General features: G+C 58.8%; 4 protein-coding genes and 1 long non-coding RNA gene across 8 annotated transcripts; 3 read left to right on the plus strand and 2 right to left on the minus strand.

Moving 5' to 3' along the window:
• Window positions 1–2347: 2347 nt before the first annotated feature.
• BAX (BCL2 associated X, apoptosis regulator) lies at window positions 2348–4210 on the plus strand. 2 transcript variants are annotated; one of them, XM_069103374.1, is made up of 6 exons: window positions 2348–2366; window positions 2942–2993; window positions 3093–3257; window positions 3342–3477; window positions 3613–3717; window positions 3877–4210. In XM_069103374.1, the coding sequence occupies exons 2-6, from the start codon at window positions 2965–2967 to the stop codon at window positions 3976–3978; spliced, it is 537 nt and encodes a 178-aa protein (XP_068959475.1). In that variant the 5' UTR covers window positions 2348–2366; window positions 2942–2964; the 3' UTR covers window positions 3979–4210. The 2 variants fall into 2 exon arrangements, with proteins under 2 accessions (XP_068959475.1, XP_068959474.1); XM_069103373.1 differs by lacking the exon at window positions 2348–2366 and adding an exon at window positions 2676–2751.
• A 297-nt stretch (window positions 4211–4507) lies between these two features.
• Window positions 4508–5674, minus strand: LOC138173349 (uncharacterized). 2 transcript variants are annotated; one of them, XR_011171369.1, is made up of 2 exons: window positions 5303–5674; window positions 4508–5043 (listed from the first exon to the last, which is right to left on the minus strand). It is a non-coding gene; the product is annotated as an uncharacterized lncRNA (long non-coding RNA). The 2 variants fall into 2 exon arrangements; XR_011171370.1 differs by having other exon boundaries at window positions 4508–5047.
• A 44-nt stretch (window positions 5675–5718) lies between these two features.
• Window positions 5719–6955, plus strand: FTL (ferritin light chain). Its single transcript, XM_069103375.1, has 3 exons — window positions 5719–6023; window positions 6318–6464; window positions 6611–6955. Exons 1-3 carry the CDS (start codon window positions 5916–5918, stop codon window positions 6890–6892), a joined length of 537 nt encoding a protein of 178 aa, XP_068959476.1. The 5' UTR covers window positions 5719–5915; the 3' UTR covers window positions 6893–6955.
• Window positions 6956–7135: 180 nt separating this feature from the next.
• Window positions 7136–13089, minus strand: GYS1 (glycogen synthase 1). The gene is made up of 16 exons (XM_069103370.1): window positions 12796–13089; window positions 11928–12109; window positions 11086–11277; window positions 10794–10979; window positions 10565–10709; window positions 10151–10268; window positions 9875–9995; window positions 9671–9777; window positions 9426–9485; window positions 9253–9331; window positions 9054–9167; window positions 8667–8793; window positions 8482–8577; window positions 8238–8401; window positions 8055–8135; window positions 7136–7966 (listed from the first exon to the last, which is right to left on the minus strand). The coding sequence occupies exons 1-16, from the start codon at window positions 12911–12913 to the stop codon at window positions 7643–7645; spliced, it is 2214 nt and encodes a 737-aa protein (XP_068959471.1). The 5' UTR covers window positions 12914–13089; the 3' UTR covers window positions 7136–7642.
• Window positions 13090–13225: 136 nt separating this feature from the next.
• On the plus strand, window positions 13226–19201 carry RUVBL2 (RuvB like AAA ATPase 2). Of its 2 annotated transcripts, XM_069103372.1 has the most exons (16): window positions 13226–13505; window positions 13864–13918; window positions 15049–15104; window positions 15202–15219; window positions 15307–15343; window positions 15617–15746; window positions 15869–15935; window positions 16210–16316; window positions 16403–16496; window positions 17094–17217; window positions 17401–17495; window positions 17573–17691; window positions 17807–17926; window positions 18472–18601; window positions 18842–18956; window positions 19081–19201. In XM_069103372.1, exons 1-16 carry the CDS (start codon window positions 13494–13496, stop codon window positions 19104–19106), a joined length of 1305 nt encoding a protein of 434 aa, XP_068959473.1. In that variant the 5' UTR covers window positions 13226–13493; the 3' UTR covers window positions 19107–19201. The 2 variants fall into 2 exon arrangements, with proteins under 2 accessions (XP_068959473.1, XP_068959472.1); XM_069103371.1 differs by having other exon boundaries at window positions 15202–15343.
• Window positions 19202–19259: the final 58 nt, after the last annotated feature.

Below are 19259 nucleotides of genomic sequence, written 5' to 3' on the forward strand. Positions count from 1 at the left end.
GTGGTCAGAAGAAGCAATGCAAAAACACTCTCAAGGTCTCTCTTAAGAACTTTGGAATTATGTGACATGGGAGACACTGGCACAAAGCATGATGTACCCTCATCAGGGAAGGTGCTGTGCTCTATGAGCAAAGTAGAATTGAAATAGCTCAAAAGAAACATGATATACACACATTTAGAGAATCCACCCCAAATGTTCACATGAACGATTTTTGCCCAACCTGTGGTAGAGCATTCTGAGCTCATGCTGGTCTGATTGGTCACAGTGAGACACATTGTAACTTGACTTCAACACAGTGATGCCATTTTGGTCCTCTTTGAGAAGGAAGGACAACCATTGTTGATTCTGTAGTATAACATCATATCATCTGCAAAGAGTAATGGTTTTGTTTCCTCATTGCATATTCTAATTCCTTCAATTTCTTTTTCTGCTCTTTTCAATGTAGCTGGCATGAATAATAGTGAAGATGAGGGGCATCCTTGCTTCACCCCTGTTCTTATCAGGAAGGCTTCTAGCTTATCGCCATTATAGATCATGCTAGTTGATGGCCTTAGATAATTAATATTTATCATTTTAAGGAAAGCTCCATTTATTCCTTTAAAATCCATTTAATCTTTTTAGTGTTTTTCAATAGGAATGGGTGCTATATTTGGTCCAAAGCTTCTTCTGCATCTGTTGAGATAATCATATGATTTTTGTTGGTTTTATTATTGATGTGGCCAATTATGTTTATAGTTTTCCTAATATTGAACCAGCCCTGCATTCTGGATATAAATCCCATATGGTTATGGTGTACAATTTTTCTGACATAATGCTGTAATCTCCTTGCCTGTATTTTAATTTAAAATTTTTGCATCAATATTCGTTAGTGAAATTGGTCTATAGTTTCCTTTCTGTTTTTGCTCTTTCTAGTTTAGATATCAGCACCATATTTGTTTTCTAAAAGGAATTTGGTAGGACTCCTCTATTTAACCAAATTATATATATAATATATATACAATATATAATATATACAATATAAAATAATATATAATATTGAAATGAATTGTTCTCTAAATGTTTGATAGAATTTACTTGTGAATTCATCTGGTCCTGGAGGATTTTTTTCTTAGGGTGCTCTCTGATGATTTGTTTAATTTATTTTTAAAAGAAAGGGCTAAGTATTCTATTTCCTCTTCTGTTAATCTGGCCAATTTATATTTTTGTAAATATTTATCTGTTTCATTAAGATTGTCAGATTTGTTGGCGTATAGTTGGACAAAATAGCTCCTAAAATTGCTTTAATTTCCTCTTCATTGATGGTGAATTAACCCTTTTCATTTTTGATACTGGTAATTTGGTTTTCATTAAAAAAAAATAAAATGAACCATTGGTTTATCTATTTTATTGATTTTTTTTCATAAAATAAGCCCTTAGTTTTATTTATTAATTTCAATGTTTTTCTTACTTTCAATTTGATTAATCTCACCTTTGATTTTCAGGATTACCAATTTGGTGTTTAATTGGGGACTTATAATTTGTTCTTTTTCTACATTTTTTAGCTGCATTCCCAATTCATTGATCTTCTGTTCTCTATTTTATTGATGCTTTGAGAATTTAGAGATACAAATTTTGTCTTAAGTACTTCTCTGTTTGCATCCCGTAACATTTTGTAATGTTGGCTCATTGTTGTCTTTTATTTTAATGACATTATTTATCGTTCCTATGATTTGTTCTTTGACCCAGTAAGTCTTCAGAATTAGACTGTTTGGTTTCCAATGACTTCTTAATCCATGTGTCCGGGGCTCTTTATTGAACGTCGTTTTATTGAATTACGATCTGAAAAGGATGCATTTAATTCCTTTGCTTTCTGCATCTGATTGCAAGGTCAGGCTTTTCGCAGATGCCGGTACCTCAGTTAAAAGGCACCGCTACATTCCTTTGGTAGCTACTTTGTAACTAGCGAGGTGGGAGGGGCCGGCGCCCGCAGGAAGACTTCTCTGCCGGCCAGCCAGCCTAGGCCCCCGCCCCTAGAGCCGCGGGTCAGCAGGACTCCCCTGGGGACCAAGCCAGCTCGTCCAGACGAGCCCCCAGCCCCTACTGGCGCCTCCTCTTATTCTGGCCCCCCTCCCCACCCTGGGTTTAGCACGCATTTATTATGCGCCTCCTGTGTGCCTGACGCGGTGCTAATCGCAGAGGCTACGAGAAAGGGCCCCGACAGTCCGTGGCCTGGGGGCGCAGGGGACCCCACGCCAAGTATGGCCGACAAGAGAAATGCGTGACGAACTGGGGATGATCAGCCAACGGAAGGCCCCGGCATGGACCGGACCGGAGGGAGTGGAGCTGGTACTTCAGGAGTGCCTGTTGGCTGCTCAATAGTTTGAACGGTACTGGGGACCCCCAGGTGTCTACACACAACGGCCTGGAGGCTTCGGAGACCGTGGGGGCGGCGGGGGGGTGGGGGAATGTTGGGAAGTGGAGGTCACAATGAACAAAGGCACGGCCCCTTTAAGAAGAAAGCGCGGGAGCCCTGGGGAGGCGGGGCTCCTGCAGACACGTGCGGAGTTTGCTTACTCGGGGACAGACGCGTCACGTGACGGGGGCGGTGCGCTGGCTGGCCGGGTCGTGTCATGTGACGGGGGCGGCGCGCGGGGCGGGGCCGCGGGCACGTCTCCGCCTCCCGGGCGCGCCCGGCCAGAGGAGGCGGCGGCGGCGGCGGCGGCGACGCGATGGACGGCTCCGGGGAGCAGCCGCGAGGCGGGGGCGATCCGGGTACGAGGGGCGGAGGCGGGAGCGGCCGGGCCGGGGTGCGGCGGCTCCCCCGGCCAAGTCCCGGCCCCCGACTTCCCCGGCCGGCCGGGCCTGCCGGGACTTGTCGCTGCCCCGGGCGCGGCGCCGTGAGGGAGGGGCGCGGGTCCCGGGCCGGGCGGGCGCCCCAACCCCCCTGTCTTCCTTCCCGTAGAGGCCACGAGCGGCGATCAGATCATGCGGACCGGGGCCGTGCTTCTGCATGGGTGAGCCTTGGGCCGGGGGGGGGGGGGCGCCAGCGCCGGGAGGGGGCTCTGGGGCCCGGAAGCGCCGAGGCTGCGCTGAGCCCCACACTCTCCGCGCAGGTTCATCCAGGACCGCGCGGGTCGGGTAGCCGGGGGCTCCCCTGAGCTGGTCCTGGACTCCATGGGAGACTCGGCCCCGCTGCCCTCGGACCCCCGGACCAAGCGGCTGACCGAGTGCCTGCGCAGGATTGGGGACGAGCTGGACAGCAACATGGAGCTGCAGAGGTACCGCTGCCCGGTCCCCGCCCCCCGCCTCGGTGGGCCTCCCGCCGCCACCAGCCCCCAGTGAATGGCTCCCTCCCCCCGCAGGATGATCGCCGCCGTGGAGACCGACTCTCCCCGGGAGGTCTTCTTCCGAGTGGCAGCAGAGATGTTCGCCGACGGCAACTTCAACTGGGGCCGGGTCGTAGCCCTCTTCTATTTCGCCAGCAAGCTGGTGCTCAAGGTGTGTGTGTGTGGGGGGGGGCGGCGGGGGGGGGGGGGGTGGGGGGGGGCGGACCCTCCCTGCTACAGAGGGTGGGGGGTGGGGGACCTCGGACGGGCTGCACTCCGGATCTCCCTTCCTCCCCCTCCCGGCCAGGCGCTTTGCACCAAGGTCCCGGAGCTGATCCGAACCATTGTGGGCTGGACCCTAGACTTCCTGAAAGAACGGCTGCTCACCTGGATCCAGGAGCAGGGTGGCTGGGTAGGCACTGACCCCCCCCCCCCCCCCCCCCGTCCTTGAGCCCCCCCCCCCCATTTTTCTAGCCATCCTCCTTGACCTGCTGGCCACCCCAGTCTTCCTTCCCTTTCCCCTCCCGGACAGCCCTAATTTCGTGGTAATCTCCTTGGACTCTATCTCTAGGACGGCCTCCTGTCTTACTTTGGGACACCAACCTGGCAGACAGTTACCATCTTAGTGGCTGGCATCCTTACAGCTTCGCTTACCATCTGGAAGATGTCCTAGGGAGGGGTTGGGGGCCTGGCTGCCCCCACCCTCATTCCAGCTCTGCTTGGACTGTCTGTTTTTAGGATAAATTATGGGTTTTCCAATATTGGGGGAGGGGAGGGAAACATTTTTTCTTACTTTTGTAATTATTTTGGGGAGTATCCACAAAGCTGGATGTTCTCAAGCTGCTGGCTACAGGGTGGTGGGGTAAGTGGTAGCCTTGGCTAATAAACACCAACTCTGGAGCAGACCCTGCTTCAATGCCTTTGTTTTTGAGGAGCCCACCCCTTGCCAAAAATGAGTTGTAGTTGGCATAGAGAGTGCCCAGAGTGTGACAGGCTTTTTAGGTAAGCCCTGGGTAAAATAGTGGGCAGGGTGAGGCAGGGAGCTCCCTCATCTGGGCCTGGCCCAGACCACTTCCCTGTTGGCTCTTGGCTCCAGTGTGGCTGGGGTAGAAGGTGGGGCTTGCCTCTGGTCAAAGGCCAGGCAGGAAGGTCTCAGCTGGGAATCACTTGGGGGGGAGGTTGGTAAATGAATAAACCTGAACCCAGAGGCTCGAAGCTGTTTTATTCCCCTCTTTTGCTGACCTGCAAGACAACTGCCTTTTCTCAGCAGCCCCAACTGATACTCACTTGGAGGGAGAGGGAAAAAAACATCCAGAAAGTCTGGGGGCTGCTCACTGAGAGCCACTCTCAGGGCCCGGGCTGGAGAAGCAGAGGTCCCTAAGAGGCCAAGCAGGGCAGCTACCAGGAAGGCTCACTGAGGGCCTGCTTTGTGGGGGTCAAGCTCTGTGCCAGGGGCTGGGGACACAAAGACCCTGGCCTTCAGAGAATGAAGACCCCTGTAAAGACACACAAATACACATGTACAGAAGTGTGTATGAGACTGTGCACTGGAAATGGGAGCTGGACAGGGAGGAGTGGGTCTGAAGGCAGCCCAGGGCTGGAGGGAAAGCCCCTCATGGAAAAACGAAGACCAACGGAAAGGAAGATTACCAGCATCCTGAAGTTGTGGACTGGAGGCTTCCCTGGCTGCAGGAGACTCTCCAAACGCCATCAGGGCCGGTCTGTGCCCTAGCCCAGCCTCCCTCCCAAAACAGCAGAGAGGAAGTTCCTGTTAGTGGGGAATGACCGAAACCCCCCCCCCCCAACCCCAAAGCTGCATTCAGCATGACTCAGCGCTGTCCCCTCTCCCTGATCTCAGCGTGACTCAGCTCAGACAACCCCAATTCCTAACCCTAAGCCCCTTCGACTCCCCAGTTCGCCATCTACCCATACTCGCCCCCGATCCCTCAGTGCCCCTCTGTCCAGGATGGCACGGCCACAATGGACAATGAACTCACTGGGGGAGGAATCCTAGGACCTGGGTTCAAGGGTTGCTTCTGATGCCCACTATTCTCTCAGGCAAGTCCAGATCCTTCTCTGGGGTCTCAGCCTCTGCTTGGATCAGACGAGGGGGAGTGTGCCCTACGAGACTGCTCCTCGGCCAGCCCCTTTGTTCCCCAAACTAGCAGTCCCCGGCCCCCCTTCAGCTTTGAACTTGCTCTGGGCCCACACGTGACGTTCTCACAGCGCGCGGCTCCCCTTCCCCCTTTCCCGCGGCCCCTTGCCCACCTCCAGTCCGCGTTTCCCCATTGGCGGCCTGATCCCCGGCCTTTTGTTTCGCGCCGCGACATTGGGCCATGGACCCGTAGGTCCCGCCCCCGGCCCCGCCCCCGTGCCTGCTTACTATAAGAGCGCGGTCCCGCGCTGCTTGCTCACTCCACATCGACCGGCTCTGGTTCTTGCTTCAACAGTGTTTGGACGGAACAGATCCGGGGTCCCCCCAGCTCCCCTCGCTTTTTAGCTTCAGCCTTCTGCAGCCCGCCAGCCTGTGGGACCAGCCGCCCCCTGCCAGCCCCTGGGACCAGCCCCCGCCTCCGGGACCAGTAGCCTTCTCCCTCCGCCGTCGGTGCCATGAGCTCTAGCTCCCAGATCCGCCAAAACTTCTCCTCCGAGGCCGAGGCCGCTGTCAACCGCCTGGCCAACATGTTCCTGCAGGCGTCCTACTGCTACCTGTCCCTGGTGAGGCTCGGGGCGCCTCCTCTCCCCCGATTCCCCCGCGGCCGGGACCCCCGCCCGGGTCCCCCGTGTGCCCCCTGCACCCGCAGGTACTGCGCATGCTCCTCCCCTCGCGCGCGCCCCTCGCTCCGCGAGGTTTCTTCCCTCTGCCGCGCGCCCTTTGTTCTTGTTTCGCTAGGGAAGGAGCTGCGCGGGGGTGCTGCCCGCGGGGGTGGCCTCGGTGCGCATGCGTACACGTGGCTAGGGCGCTTCACCAGCCCCTTTGACCGCTTTCTCCACCCCTCTGCTTCACCCTAGGGTTTCTATTTCGATCGGGACGATGTCGCCCTGCCTAGGGTGTCGCTTTTTTTCCGTGAGCTGGCAAAGGACAAACGCGAGGGCGCCGAGCGCCTTATGCGGCTCCAGAACCAGCGTGGGGGCCGTGTCCTTCTCCAGGCTGTTCAGGTGGGTAGTGAACAGGCTGCGAACTACATTTCCCAGAAGTCTCCGCGGACACCCCCCTGGTGGGAGCCGCTGGGCCGCCCCCAAAGGTTCCTGGGAAATGAAGTTCTTTGGAGTTTCCTTTCCCTGAGCCTTCTCTCCTCTGCTAGAAACCTGCCCAAGATGAGTGGGGTCGCAGCTTGGATGCCATGCAGGCAGCCCTGAACCTGGAGAGGGGCCTGAACGAGGCCCTCCTGAAGCTGCACGCCCTGGGCTCGAGCCAAGGCGATCCACATCTCTGCGACTTCTTGGAGAGCCACTACCTGGGCGCCGAGGTGAAGCTGCTGAAGCGTCTGGGCGACCACCTGACCACGCTGCGCCATGTACAGGCAGACCCCCAGCCTGGGTTGGGCGAGTACCTGTTTGAGAGGCTGAGTCTGAAGCAGGACTAGGGAAGCAGTCCAGGTGGCCCCAGGGCCCAACCAAGACTGCCCACAATAAAGCTAGCTGCTCTCCTTGGGCCTCTGCATGATTTCTTGAGGCAGTGGGCGGCTGGCATGCTTGGTGGGGGAAGGACTGGATGGGCTGGATTGGCAGGCTTTGGCAGGCCCTGGGGGATAGTTTTCAAGGAGCTGGGTGAACCTGGGCCAAAGCAAAGCACAGCACTAGAGGCAGTCCCTTCCTGGGAAGGTCAGTGGTGGTGGAAATCCTTTTATTCTTTAAATATATATGCCTTTTTTTCATCCCTGGACGGATAATTAATTCCCCAACCCCTGGGGGGAGTGCTTCTAAGCCACCAACATCCACAGCAAATCCAGCAGCAGCCCCTTGCCCTGGGCTGGGCACACATAAGGCCCTCTGGGAGGGTGTGGTCAGGGAATAATCTGGGAGTGCATGATAGTGAAACTGTTGGGAGCCCCCGGGGGCCACCAAGGAGAGGATGGCAGAGTGGGGATGGAGTGTGCCACAGGAGCCAACTGCCCTCTAGAACATAGGTGATGCAATTCTCAGAGGGGACGCGGAGGAGGTGGCTCAGTTCTAGAACAGTGGTCCTGGGTTCTGGAGCAGAGACTGCTAGGAGGGTGGGACGTCCTGGGGACCCTCCATCACAGGATCCCTCAGGATGCTGGCTCTAGAACACACACAGCCTGTGCACAGCAGACAGGGCCAGGAGGAGGGGAGGAGAGCCTGGTGTGCCTTACTTAGTTCCGTTCCTCACCCAGAGAGCTGGCAGGGCTGAGGGGTTCACTGGGAGTGCTGGGACAACTGGAGGGGGCTGTATCCACAGAGCCCCGCTTAGCGTTTGAGGCCCGCCGGGACCAGTCGGGGGCACGGATGTTTTTTCGGTCTTTTTCGGCTTCCTCATCTTCATTGTAGCGCTCGCTGTCCTCGTAGCCTGCCTTTTGGGGGCCATTCTCCTCCCCCTCTTCCTCTTCCTCCCCTTCACTCTGGTGGGGGCTGGAGTGGCGGGACAGTGAAGGCGATGGGGGCACTGAGGCTGGTCTTGGGTAGCGGAAGCCCTGAGTCTGGGGGAGTAAAGGGTGGTGAAAGTCCATGGCAGGTCTCCTTACTCTTAACACCCCCCAGCCTCCCTGGGAGCTCCCAACTACTCACAGCATCGGCATCATGGGGCTCATAGGTGAAGTGATCCGGGAAGGCCCTGGCCAGGGCCATGTGGCGGGCAAACATGTAATACTGGAGGACGAGGAGAAGAGGGGGTGGTTAGCTGGGGGCAGATGTCTGCCCTGATAGTGACCGGGAGCTGGGGAGCAGAGGAGGATGGGGGAGGGCTCATACCCGGCCCAGGTACTTCCAGTCCAGCAGATCAGAGAGCCGCTCTGTGCGGTTCCGCTGCACTATCCGCTGCCTCCGGCTCTGCTGGCAGAAGCTGTACAGGAATGAGGTCAGCTGGGTGCAGGAGTCGTCCAGGCTCCGGAACCTCCGGTCAAGAATATAGATGCCTAGAGATAAGAGGGGTCACTCAGGCAGGGAGTGCAGGGACTCCATCCTGGCCAGCATTTTCTCACCTGAGGGTACCCACCATAAGCAGAGGGGTCTGCAATGTGTTCCTCCATGAAGCAGCCAAAACCAGAGAGGTTGGTGGAGACACTGGGGATCCCCATGACAGTGCACTCCGCTGAGGAAGAGGAGGATTGGTTATGCACCCCTGCAGTGCACCCTGGGGCCCCCAATCCAGCCTCCACCCCAGCCCTCACCAAGGCTCACCAGGAGTGTAGCCCCAGGGCTCGTAGTAGGAGGGGAAAACTCCTAGGTGGCAGCCCCTAACAAACTCTTCATAGTCTACTGGGAGCAGGGGGCTCGTGGATGAGAGGAACTCAGGATGGAAGATCACCTGGTGTTTGAGAGATAGGAGGGGGGGGAGGAGAGAAGGGAGAGAGAATAAAGGGAAGGGGGGAGGGGGAGGGGGAGAGAGAGAAAGCAAGGGTGATTAAGCCAAGGGCCCAGGGAGGGCCTGGCGTTACTAAGTACTGAGTAGGGCCAAGGGTCTTCCCTTCCCTCAGAAGGTTAGTTTTGAAGGTGATCCTCCACCCCACCCCAGGAGGGTAGTGAGGAAGCCCCTCAGGGGGACTCTGCAGGAGGGCTGCAGTTCACCTTGACCCGATCAGCACTGCTGTTGAAGAGGCCAATGCGGCGGATGGTGGTGAGGATGGGGTCCGAGGAGTCGTCCAGCATGTTGTGGGTGCACACTGGGGGGAAGGACTGCCGCTGAGGGGAGCAGGAGAACCAGTGAGGGGTCAGGTGGCCCAGAGCTTCCTGCCCCCAGCACCAGGCACCTGGGGTATAGCCATACCTGTGTGGCAAAGATGGCTCTCTTCATCATGGTGAAGTCCTCTTTGTCCAGCATCTTGTTCATGTCTGGGAGGCTGCCACTGAAAGGGGGCAGGGACAGGGGTTAGGGCAGCAGCCAAGGGGGGAAGTGAAGACAGAAGGCCCCCCTTCCAGCCTGTCAGCCCCTTCACTCACACCAGGAGAGATTCATAGAGCTTTCTCCCAAATTTCTCCTTCACTGTGTTGGCTGTGTCCCTGCAGGGGATAAGGGAGACTTTGTCATCAAAAGGGCCCTTGATGGAGGGTGGAAGGTGGGGAGAGACAGAGGGAAGGAGGGACAGGAAGAAGAAAGGTGCTTGGGAGAGCAAGGAAGTGAGCCCAACCAGAGCCCTGGCGCAAGAGGAAGCAGAGACTGGGCTGGCTGGGAGGGCAGGGCTAACCAGAGCTGCTTCCGCACGGCCTGGCCCTTGAGAGTCTCCACATTGAAGTTATTGGTCCTTGCGGGCATGATGAAGAAGGCCACCACAGTCTGCTCACTGCCATTCACCTGCAGGGCAGGGGGGAGAAATGGGGTCAGGGCCTCCCTCCTGTCCCCTGTGGGCACCCTCCATCCCTGATCAGTGGTGCCATCCCAGGTGCCTGACCCTAAGCAGGTAGTTGAGGCGGGCCAGGGCCTCCAGGAAGACGTCAGCGCCTTTGTTGGAAAACTCATAGCGGCCGGCAATGAAGAAATACAGGGTCTTGTCCAGGTTGAAGTCCAGGTGGCTGGTGGGAGTACTTCCATGGTCACCCCTTCCGTGTGGGCCACAGAGCCCCTCCCAGAGTCCCCGAGAGAGATCAATCTGAAGGGCCCAGCATGTGCCCAGCACTGAGATGCAAGGGGAGAAGCAATGCCCCCTCCCTTGGAGGGGGTTCCTCACCCATAGAAATGGCCCCTCACAAACTCCTGGATCCGAGCCTTGCTCTGGGCGTGCAGGTTCTGAAACTCATGCATGGCTGAAAACTTCTTCACGTTGAGCCCATTGGGGGTCACGATATCTGGGGTGAGGAGAGCCAGTGGCTGCTGGGGCGCCTTGGACGCTGCTCACCTTGGGCGCAAGCGCCCACCTCCCAGAGCCGAGGCCCTAGGTCACCACGCACACCGAGGATCTGGGGTATAGCGAGGATAGCAGCAGGGGCTGCTGGGACTGATGATGTGCCAGGATAATTGTGCTAAGTGTTCAAAGGTCACCAACATGACCACCATTTTGAGGAACATGAGGGGGAAGGCAGGGCTTGGGGGCTTGCCCAGGGCCCCCTCAGGGGCTGAGAGAGCTGGCCGGGAGGCTCCTCACCTGGCTTCCTCTTCAGCAGGTGCTGAGCCTCAATGGCCGTGATCTGGGACACGGTGGTGAAGACGTGAGCGCAGTGGGCAGCCGCTCTCTCCATGCAGTAGCGGTGGTAGATCTGCCGTTCCCCTGCCTCTTTGTCCACATTGAACTAAAGAGAGGAGGAGGCAGCTCAGCGGCCCAAGCTTCTCCTGGCCACCACCAATCCCCCGGGAGGGCAGGGAGCGGCCCTTACATTCTCCAGGTTGTTGTAGAAGTCCACGGCTCCGGCGCACAGGTAGCGGCCCAGCAGCGTGGCATGTGTGGTGAAGATGGTGGCCACTGGCAGCTTTCGGGCCCTGCACAGGCATAGGCCCACCCCCGCCAGCCACTCGTGGAAATGACCCACAATGAACGGCTTCTCTTCACTCTGGGCCCAAAACTGCGGAAGAGACAGAGGGCCCTGCTGGTCTGTGCCCCCTCAGCCCCAGGGCCTGCAAGAAGGCACGAGGAAGCAGGGCCAGGGTGCCGGCCCCTTGGGTCCCTACCTCACCCAGGAACCAAGTGGTGAGAAAACCAAAGAGGACTGCGTCGTTGGCTTCACGGTCGTACCAGGGGACCCCGATGCTGCAGGTGTCCCAGAGCTCGCCCTTCCATCGCTCCAGGGCCCAGGCAGCAGCCCCCACGTCCAGCAGCACCACAGGGGGGCTGCCCTCAATCAGCCAGCGACCGAAGTACACCTGGGGTGGGGGTGTGGGCATGGGCATGTGGGCAGGGCCCAGGGCCCTTCCTTCTCCACCCCCTCCCAAGGCCTTCTTTTCTATCACATCAGTGTAGTTCAAGCTAGGGTGGCTCCCTGAAGGTGGGAGGCACCTGCTGACCCGGGCAGTCAATCCATCCCAACCTCCATCCCTTGACGCTTACCCCCCTCCCTGTGGCAGTGCCCCCTGCCTCCCTTGCCTGCTACCCTCTCTAAATCTGGGCCTCCCCCCAGGCAGAGGCCAGCAGCCCCTCCCCCCTCCCAGCTGTTTGCTGCCCTTTCCCCAGCAGGGGGAGGGGGGGCTATTCTTAGGCTGTGACCCTGCCCTCTTCCCATCACATGGCCAGCACCTGCCTGGGGGGGGGGGTAGGTGCACCCTAGGGTTCTCCGGGGACAGGCCCATGCCCGAGGCTTTAGCCCCCCTACTGTCCATAGCAGACTCAGAAATCCCAAGTGTGACAGTTCCCTGGCACCCACCCAGGCATAGGCACACACATGCACATGTAGAGGTAGATGGCAGTGCCCAGAGAGAACAGAGCTTTACCCCTAAGTCTGCTGTGTCTACACCACCCTTGGGTGACCTTGAGAGAGCCCCCTCAGTTTCCCCTCCTGTTCCTGGGGCCCTTCTACCTTGCAGCCCTTGCTGTTCATGGAGTCCAGGGTCTTGCTCAGGGCTGGGGTGGGGGGCTCCAGGAGCTCCACCTGGGTCCGCACACCCTGCTCCGTGTAGGGCCCCACCAGGTAATAGTTGTCCCCCCACTCATCGCCAGTCACCTTGGCTTTGGTCTGAAGCACGGTGTAGATGCCCCCCACTGCCAGAGAGCTGGGGTCAGCCCGGGCTCCTGCCGTGCTGGGGGAGGGGGCTGACCCAGCCAGTCACCTCCTCTCCACTCCCATGTCCGGGGTGGGGGGGGGGCTCCTGGGCAAGGCGGAGCCGGCTGCCCCCTTCCCTGGGGCCCCTTCCCCTCCCGGGGCCTGCCGGCCCGTCATTCTGGCATCCCTGCCCTCCAACTAGCCCAACGATTTCCCAACCCTGGGCTGGCCTCGAGGTCGGGCTCCCTGGGGCCCCCAGGGGCGTGCCGGCCACCCCGCCCCGCACCCCTCCCGTGACTCAGCCCCCCTGGATGCGCTTCTCACGCTGGACCCCCAGCTTCCAGCCCCGGGAAGCCTGGCTCCCTGGGTCCTCGCCCCTGTGGGGCTCCCACCTGCACTTCCAGCCGGGGGTGGGGGGGCTCCGCCTCCCCGCCTCCCCTCGGCGCTGTCTCACCTCCCCCTTCCTCCCAAAGGTCGAGGGTCCAGAGGCAGGAGAGCGCGGCCAGCGGGCACTGGGGGCCGCCCCGGACCCGTGCCGGAGCCCCGGGTACCTCCGTTCCGCGGGGGGGCGGGGGGGGGGCGGTGTCACTTGGTTTGCCCCCCTGCAGTGTCGCCTTCCTTGCGCCCCTTCTGGGGGGGGTCACCCTTCCCCTCCCGTCCTCCCCCCGGGGGGGGGGGCGCTCACCCTTGTTGGCCACCTCCCAGGCCACCTCGAAGAGCACAGCGTTGTCCAGGTCCAGCTCATCCTCCCAGTCCTCCAGGCCGGGCAGCGACGACACGGACAGGCTGCGGTTAAGCGGCATGGTGGCGGGGCACTGGGCGCAAGGCGGCCTGGGCCCGAAGCGGAGGCAGAGGCTCTGAGCCCGGGGCCGCAGCCGCAGCGGGACCCTTTGGCCCCTCTGGACCTCGTCCCGCCCCCTGGCCCGCCATTGGGGCGCCCGGGACTGCGTCCCCTGATTGGCTCGCTGCGATCTTCGTACCGTCCCCGGCCGGCTGAAACCGGCGAGGGAAGGGCGGGGCGCACCGAGTGCTCTGATTGGTCGGAGTCCTGGGCTGGGCGCCCACGGGGCGGGGCCCGGCCCTGTGGGCACGTTCACCGATTGGCCGAGGATGCACGTTTGTCTCCGCGCCGTGGGCCCTGGTTGCTCCTCCGAGCCAAGCTAGGCGCCGGGGCGCGTGGGGGACGTGCGAATCTTAAAGGGGAAGTGTCGACATTTCTCCTCCTGTTGGCGCACGAAGCCACCTCCCCCACCCTTCTATGTTCCACAGAGAGGCTCCGACCGCTTCAGCCTAGAGTAGCCTCTAGGCCGCTGGGGGAGGGCGGGGCTAGAGGACGCTTCCGCTTCCCGTGGAGGGGCGGATGAACGGCGGTTGGAGCGCGACATGGCAACCACGGTGTGCCTGGGCTGCGGGTTTAGGGGACCTGCCGGGAGGCGGGGGCCGAAGGGGACCGGGGACTCCTTGTCCTTCTGCTTCCGCAGGCGGGCGGGCGGGCGGGCATGGGGGGAAAATGAGGCAGCCCGGGGCAGTGGCGGGGGAGGGGGGGGGGGAGGGGCGGGGGCGCGGGTGCGGGGGTGGGGGGGGGGGCGAGCTCCTGTGCCAGGGCCGGTGCAGACCCTTCCCCCCACTATGAGTCCCCGGAAGGGCATTTATTAGGCGCTTGCTGTGTGCCGAGGGCCGGGGTGCGGATCCAGACGAAGCCTGGGGAGCCCCTCACCCGGACTCTGGGCTCACTTACCCTTCCCGACCCCAGGCAGCAACCACCAAGGTTCCCGAGGTGCGGGACGTGACCCGGATCGAGCGCATCGGTGAGTGGGGTGGCGGAGCGGGGAGCGAGCCCGGCGGCTCCCCCAGCCTTGCCATGGCGCCTGGAGGGGTGCTGACCGCTCTACGCACACTTTTTACAGTGGGGGAAACAGAGCTAGGATGTGTTTGAGGCTGAATTTGAGCTCGGGCGTTCCTGCCTGGGGACTCAGTGCTCTGTCCCCTGTGGGCCCCAGCTTCCAAGAGCCTTCCTGGCCCTTCTCGGCCCTTCTCCCCGGCCATCCTTTGGGCCCCTGCCCCGTTCCAGCTTACACCTCCTGTTGCATCACTCCTTTGCTCACAGGTCCTCAGGGGCTCGCTACTGCCTGCCGCTACCATTCTAGCTTCTCTGACTTCCATTTGTGGCCTCTGCTGCCTAGCACTACCCTGGGTTATTTATTTGTTTATTTTGTTTAAGCATCATATGTTTAATTTTTAAGAATGTTTGGCGTATTTTGCTTTTATATTCCCAACGTGTTTCGTTACATCCATTCTTCAACCTTAGCATGAAAAAGGGAAAGTTTCCCACATGTGCCAACCTGGAAAACCAAACCTGGCTTTACCGTGTTACAGCCTGGCCATGGTGTCTCAGCTCTCCCAGGAAGCAGGGGGAGGGCTCTGGTCTCCACGATCCCCAGCTTGCTCTGTGGATTCCAGCCAAAGGGTCTTTGTGCACTTCTACCCTTGCTTTTTTTCTCCCCAGCTCCATCCAGGGCCACCTCCCCCAGGAAACCTTCCCTGGTCCCTCCACTCTCCTGCCCACATTCCTTTGAGTGAGAAACTTCCCAGGGGGCCTCATGAAGCACTTTGTTCCTGTCTCCCTGATTCTTTGTCCCTGCATTCGGATTAGAGGGAAGGAGGGAGGAGGAGGGGTGTGTGTGTGTAACTGTGTGTATGAGAGAGGCTCTGTGTGTGTATGACTGTATTCGTGAGACTCTGTGTGTGACTGTGTGTATGAGAGGGACTTTGTGAGGCTCTGTGTATGTGTGTATGACTGTGTGCATGAGACTGTGTGTGTGTGTGTGTGTGACCTCTGCCTATTGAGCCTTCAGCTTGGGAGGTCCAGGGCCTCTGAGCCCTTGATGCTTTGGGTGCCCATGGGTGGGTGTCTGTGTGTGCTTTCTCTGCCCACCAGGTGCTCACTCTCACATCCGAGGCTTGGGGTTGGATGATGCTTTGGAGCCGAGACAGGTAGAGGAGGGACAGCCAGGGGGCCATGGCTGAGGGGTGGGGAAGGAGGGCTCTTCAGAAGTCCACCTGTGACCTCTGCCCTCCTTTTCCCCTTCAGGTGTCCCAGGGAATGGTGGGGCAGCTGGCTGCCCGGCGGGCAGCTGGCGTAGTGCTGGAGATGATCCGAGAGGGAAAGATAGCTGGTCGGGCAGTACTCATCGCTGGGCAGCCTGGTACAGGGAAGACAGCCATCGCCATGGGTAAGCAGGAGAGGGCAGGGCAGGGAGGTGGGTTGGGGGGACAGGGCCCAAGCCTGGGGGGCCACTGAGCATCTTTAGAACTGGAAAGGTCTTGCTTTGCTTTTGTTGAGTGGGATCCCAAGGCCACGTAGTGAGTCAGAAGGAACAGGGGCTGAATAGGTTCTTAGATCCTCTGGGGCCTGTGTCTTTGGGCCTCTCCTCTGTGTCCTGAACCAAGGTGGGTGGGGGCAGGGCCAGCGGTTCCAAGCTTTCTCCCTTCTCTCCTCCTCTCAGGCATGGCCCAAGCCCTGGGACCTGACACACCTTTTACCGCCATTGCTGGCAGTGAAATCTTCTCATTGGAGATGAGCAAGACAGAGGCCCTGACCCAGGCCTTCCGAAGGTCCATTGGGGTCCGAATAAAGTAAGTGTGCTCATGGCTGTGGCATCTCCAGGACAGCATGTGCTGGGGCCTGGTTGGAGGGGCTGTCGGGAGGGAAAGGGTGACCTCAGCCCTTCTGAACCCTCCTTCCTCCCACCTGCCAGGGAAGAAACAGAAATCATCGAAGGGGAGGTGGTAGAGATCCAGATTGATCGTCCTGCTACAGGCACCGTGAGTCTCAGCCTGGGGAAGGTGCAAGGGGGGAAACAGGATGGGAAGGTTTCATTAGAAATCATGGGTGATTGTAGAATCCCAGAGCTGGAAGGGTCTGTCAAGATTCACGCCAACCCACCTCCGTAATTTAGAGAGGAAGGAGAAGCCCACGGAGGTCAGGGCAGGGGCAAGACAAAAGGACTGGGGGTGGAGTCCTAACTGCTTCTCTGCCTCTGGTGCCCTTCTTTTGGGGACAGGGTGGGATCAGGACCTACTGTCCTCCCCCACCCAGGGCTCCAAGGTAGGAAAGCTGACCCTGAAGACAACAGAGATGGAGACCATCTATGATCTGGGCACCAAGATGATCGAGTCCCTCACTAAGGAGAAAGTCCAAGCAGGGTGAGCAGAGGGCGGCCTTGAGGGCGGGAGGAGGGCAGGAAGGGGAGCAGGCTTGAGGGTCCTTCCACACCCATCTCACTTCCCAGGGATGTCATCACCATCGACAAGGCCACAGGGAAGATCTCCAAGCTGGGCCGCTCCTTTACCCGGGCCCGGGACTACGATGCCATGGGCTCCCAGGTACCTTCTCGTCTGCATGCCTGGCTCAGCCAGGAAGCCTCCCACTCCTCTTTGCCAGTGGATTCTCTGTGTGGTTCCTTGGTCCCCCTGTCAGAGGAGGGCAGGGACTACTTGTTACTTCTTTGACATGCCCTTAGCACAGGGTCAGGCATGTTTAATAAGTGTTAGCTTACCCGACTGCCCCTGGTGACATCTCCCTTCTCACCATCAGTCCTATCCCCACCTCCCTTGTTCTAGCGCCTGCTTTGCTTCCATTCCTCCCTTCATCACTCATCTAGCGCTGTATCACCCTCTTAGTCACTCATCAACCGGAGCTCTCTTGACTGTCAGGTCAGCTCCTCTCTCCCATAACTCACCTCCACACCTCTCCCAGGTCCCCTCAGTCACCCCACCATGTCCTTGTCGCTCCCAGCACCCCCAGTGTATCTCAGCTTCTTGTCCTGGGACCTTGAGCACTCTTCAGGGTGGGGCTGACGTTTGGCCTTGGGCTGCTCCCTGGCTGCCTGTCTCTGTTCCTGTCTCTCCCTTACCCCCACCCCATCTCTTTTTCTTGGTCCTTCTGATTGGCATTTCTTCTCTTACTCCCTTTGGCTACAGACCAAGTTTGTTCAGTGCCCAGATGGGGAACTTCAGAAGAGGAAGGAGGTCGTGCACACAGTGTCTCTCCATGAGATCGACGTCATCAACTCACGCACACAGGGCTTCCTGGCGCTTTTCTCAGGTGGGCACCAGCCAGGCTTCCCAGCTGCATGCCCCCCTCTCAATCCCAGCCCTCATCCCTGGGCTCTCTTCTGTGACCCCCTCTCCAGTCCTTATCCCCGCCACCACGTGTCCTCTTTTTCTGGTTTGGCCCTTGTCCCATCATGGGGCCTGTGCCCATCCACTCACCCCAGACCCTTCCCAGGTGACACGGGGGAGATCAAGTCGGAGGTGCGGGAGCAGATCAATGCCAAGGTGGCTGAGTGGCGAGAGGAGGGCAAAGCGGAGATCATCCCAGGGGTGAGGCCCAAAGAGTCGGGGTTGGGCTGGGGAGGGTGCGGATGACTGCTGTGCTGACAGCCATCCCTGCTGCCCAGGTGCTGTTCATAGATGAAGTCCACATGCTTGACATTGAGAGCTTCTCTTTCCTCAACCGGGCACTGGAGAGCGACATGGCCCCTGTGCTCATCATGGCCACGAACCGTGGCATCACTAGGTTAGAGGGCAGAGTCTGGAGGTGGGGGCGCCAAGGAAGCAGCCTGCTCAGGGAGGGGGAGGCAACTTCAGCCTATGGAGAAGTTAATTATGGCGGCTTCTCACCTGCTCTCCAGGATCCGGGGGACCAGCTACCAGAGCCCCCATGGAATTCCTATCGACCTTCTGGACCGGCTGCTCATCGTCTCTACCACTCCATATAGCGAGAAGGACACAAAGCAGATTCTCCGAATTCGGTGAGAGGGGAGGGCAGGAGCCCAGCAGGAGTGCCCAGGAGCAGCCTTGGGGAAAAGGGGCCCCCAAAGCCAGGCAGGCAGATTTGGTGGTGCTGCTGAGGGCCAGCCAGAAAGCAGCGAGCTTTGAGGTCATAGACTGGAAGGGCATTTTAGGCCAAGCTTGACCTTGCTTTTGGCTTGTTCCCTGGGCACATCCCTCATGAGAAGGCCTCCTCCCCTCCTGCCCTGCATACCTGAGGGACTCCAGGTACAGGATCTGACTTCCCTCTGGCCATCGGGCTTAAACAACCCTTCTGCTGTTGTGCTTGGTGCCTCACTGCCTGGGCAAGGGCCCTGGGCCCTACTGACGGTTTTGCCCACAAAGCCACTGAGCCTGCTCATAGCTGAGAAAACTAGTAGGGGCCAGGGTTATTGCCCAGACTCATCCATTTGGGTGGGGCAGAGCCTGGCATGGAGTCCTGAGTCCCTGACTTGAGAGGGTCCTGTAGGGATCACCAGGGTGGAGTGTGGGGGTGGCCTAGGCTGAGCTGTGGCTGGCCCTGCAGGTGTGAGGAGGAGGACGTGGAAATGAGTGAAGACGCTTACACAGTGCTGACCAGGATTGGGCTGGAGACCTCTCTGCGCTACGCTATCCAGCTTATTACAGCAGCCAGCCTGGTGTGCCGGAAGCGCAAGGTGGGTGGGCACCTTTGTGCTGCCCATCCCCCCTCCCCCCCCGTGGGCTGGCAGTGGGGCCAGTCAGGTTGGGCAGCTCCCCTATCTCCCCATGGGCTGGCAGTGGGGCTGGTCAGGTTGGGCAGCCACCCCCCCATCTCCCCATGGGCTGGCAGTGGGGCTGGTCTTTTTGGGCAGACTCCACCCCCCTCCCCATGCAGGAGGGCTCTCAGCTCCTCCCCTCCATCTCCTCTTCCCCAGGGCACTGAGGTGCAGGTTGATGATATTAAGCGGGTATACTCTCTCTTCCTGGATGAATCTCGGTCCACCCAGTACATGAAGGAATACCAGGATGCCTTTCTCTTTAATGAGCTGAGTGAGTGCCTTCCTCTCAGTCCTCCTCCTCCTCCTCCTTAGGGCTGGCCCGAGGCTCTTTGCCCAGTAGCTGGGGCCCACTTTCCCTACCACCCTCTGCTCACCCTCCTTCCTTGTTTCAACAGAAGGCGAGACCATGGATACCTCCTGAGCTTCCTAGACAGACACGCACAAATCCCTTCCATTGCTCTCCATTTTTCTACCTGTGTTATAACATGCTCACTTTCTATAAAATTGTTCTGGGAACCTTGTGCCTCATGGTTGGTTTTTTTTTGGGGGGAGGGGGGAGGGTGAGGTGATCCCA

This window comes from Petaurus breviceps, unplaced genomic scaffold (assembly GCF_028583685.1).
Source record: "Petaurus breviceps papuanus isolate PSGF00001 unplaced genomic scaffold, PetGlider_PUasm1.0 577, whole genome shotgun sequence".
Lineage (NCBI taxonomy): Eukaryota > Metazoa > Chordata > Mammalia > Diprotodontia > Petauridae > Petaurus > Petaurus breviceps.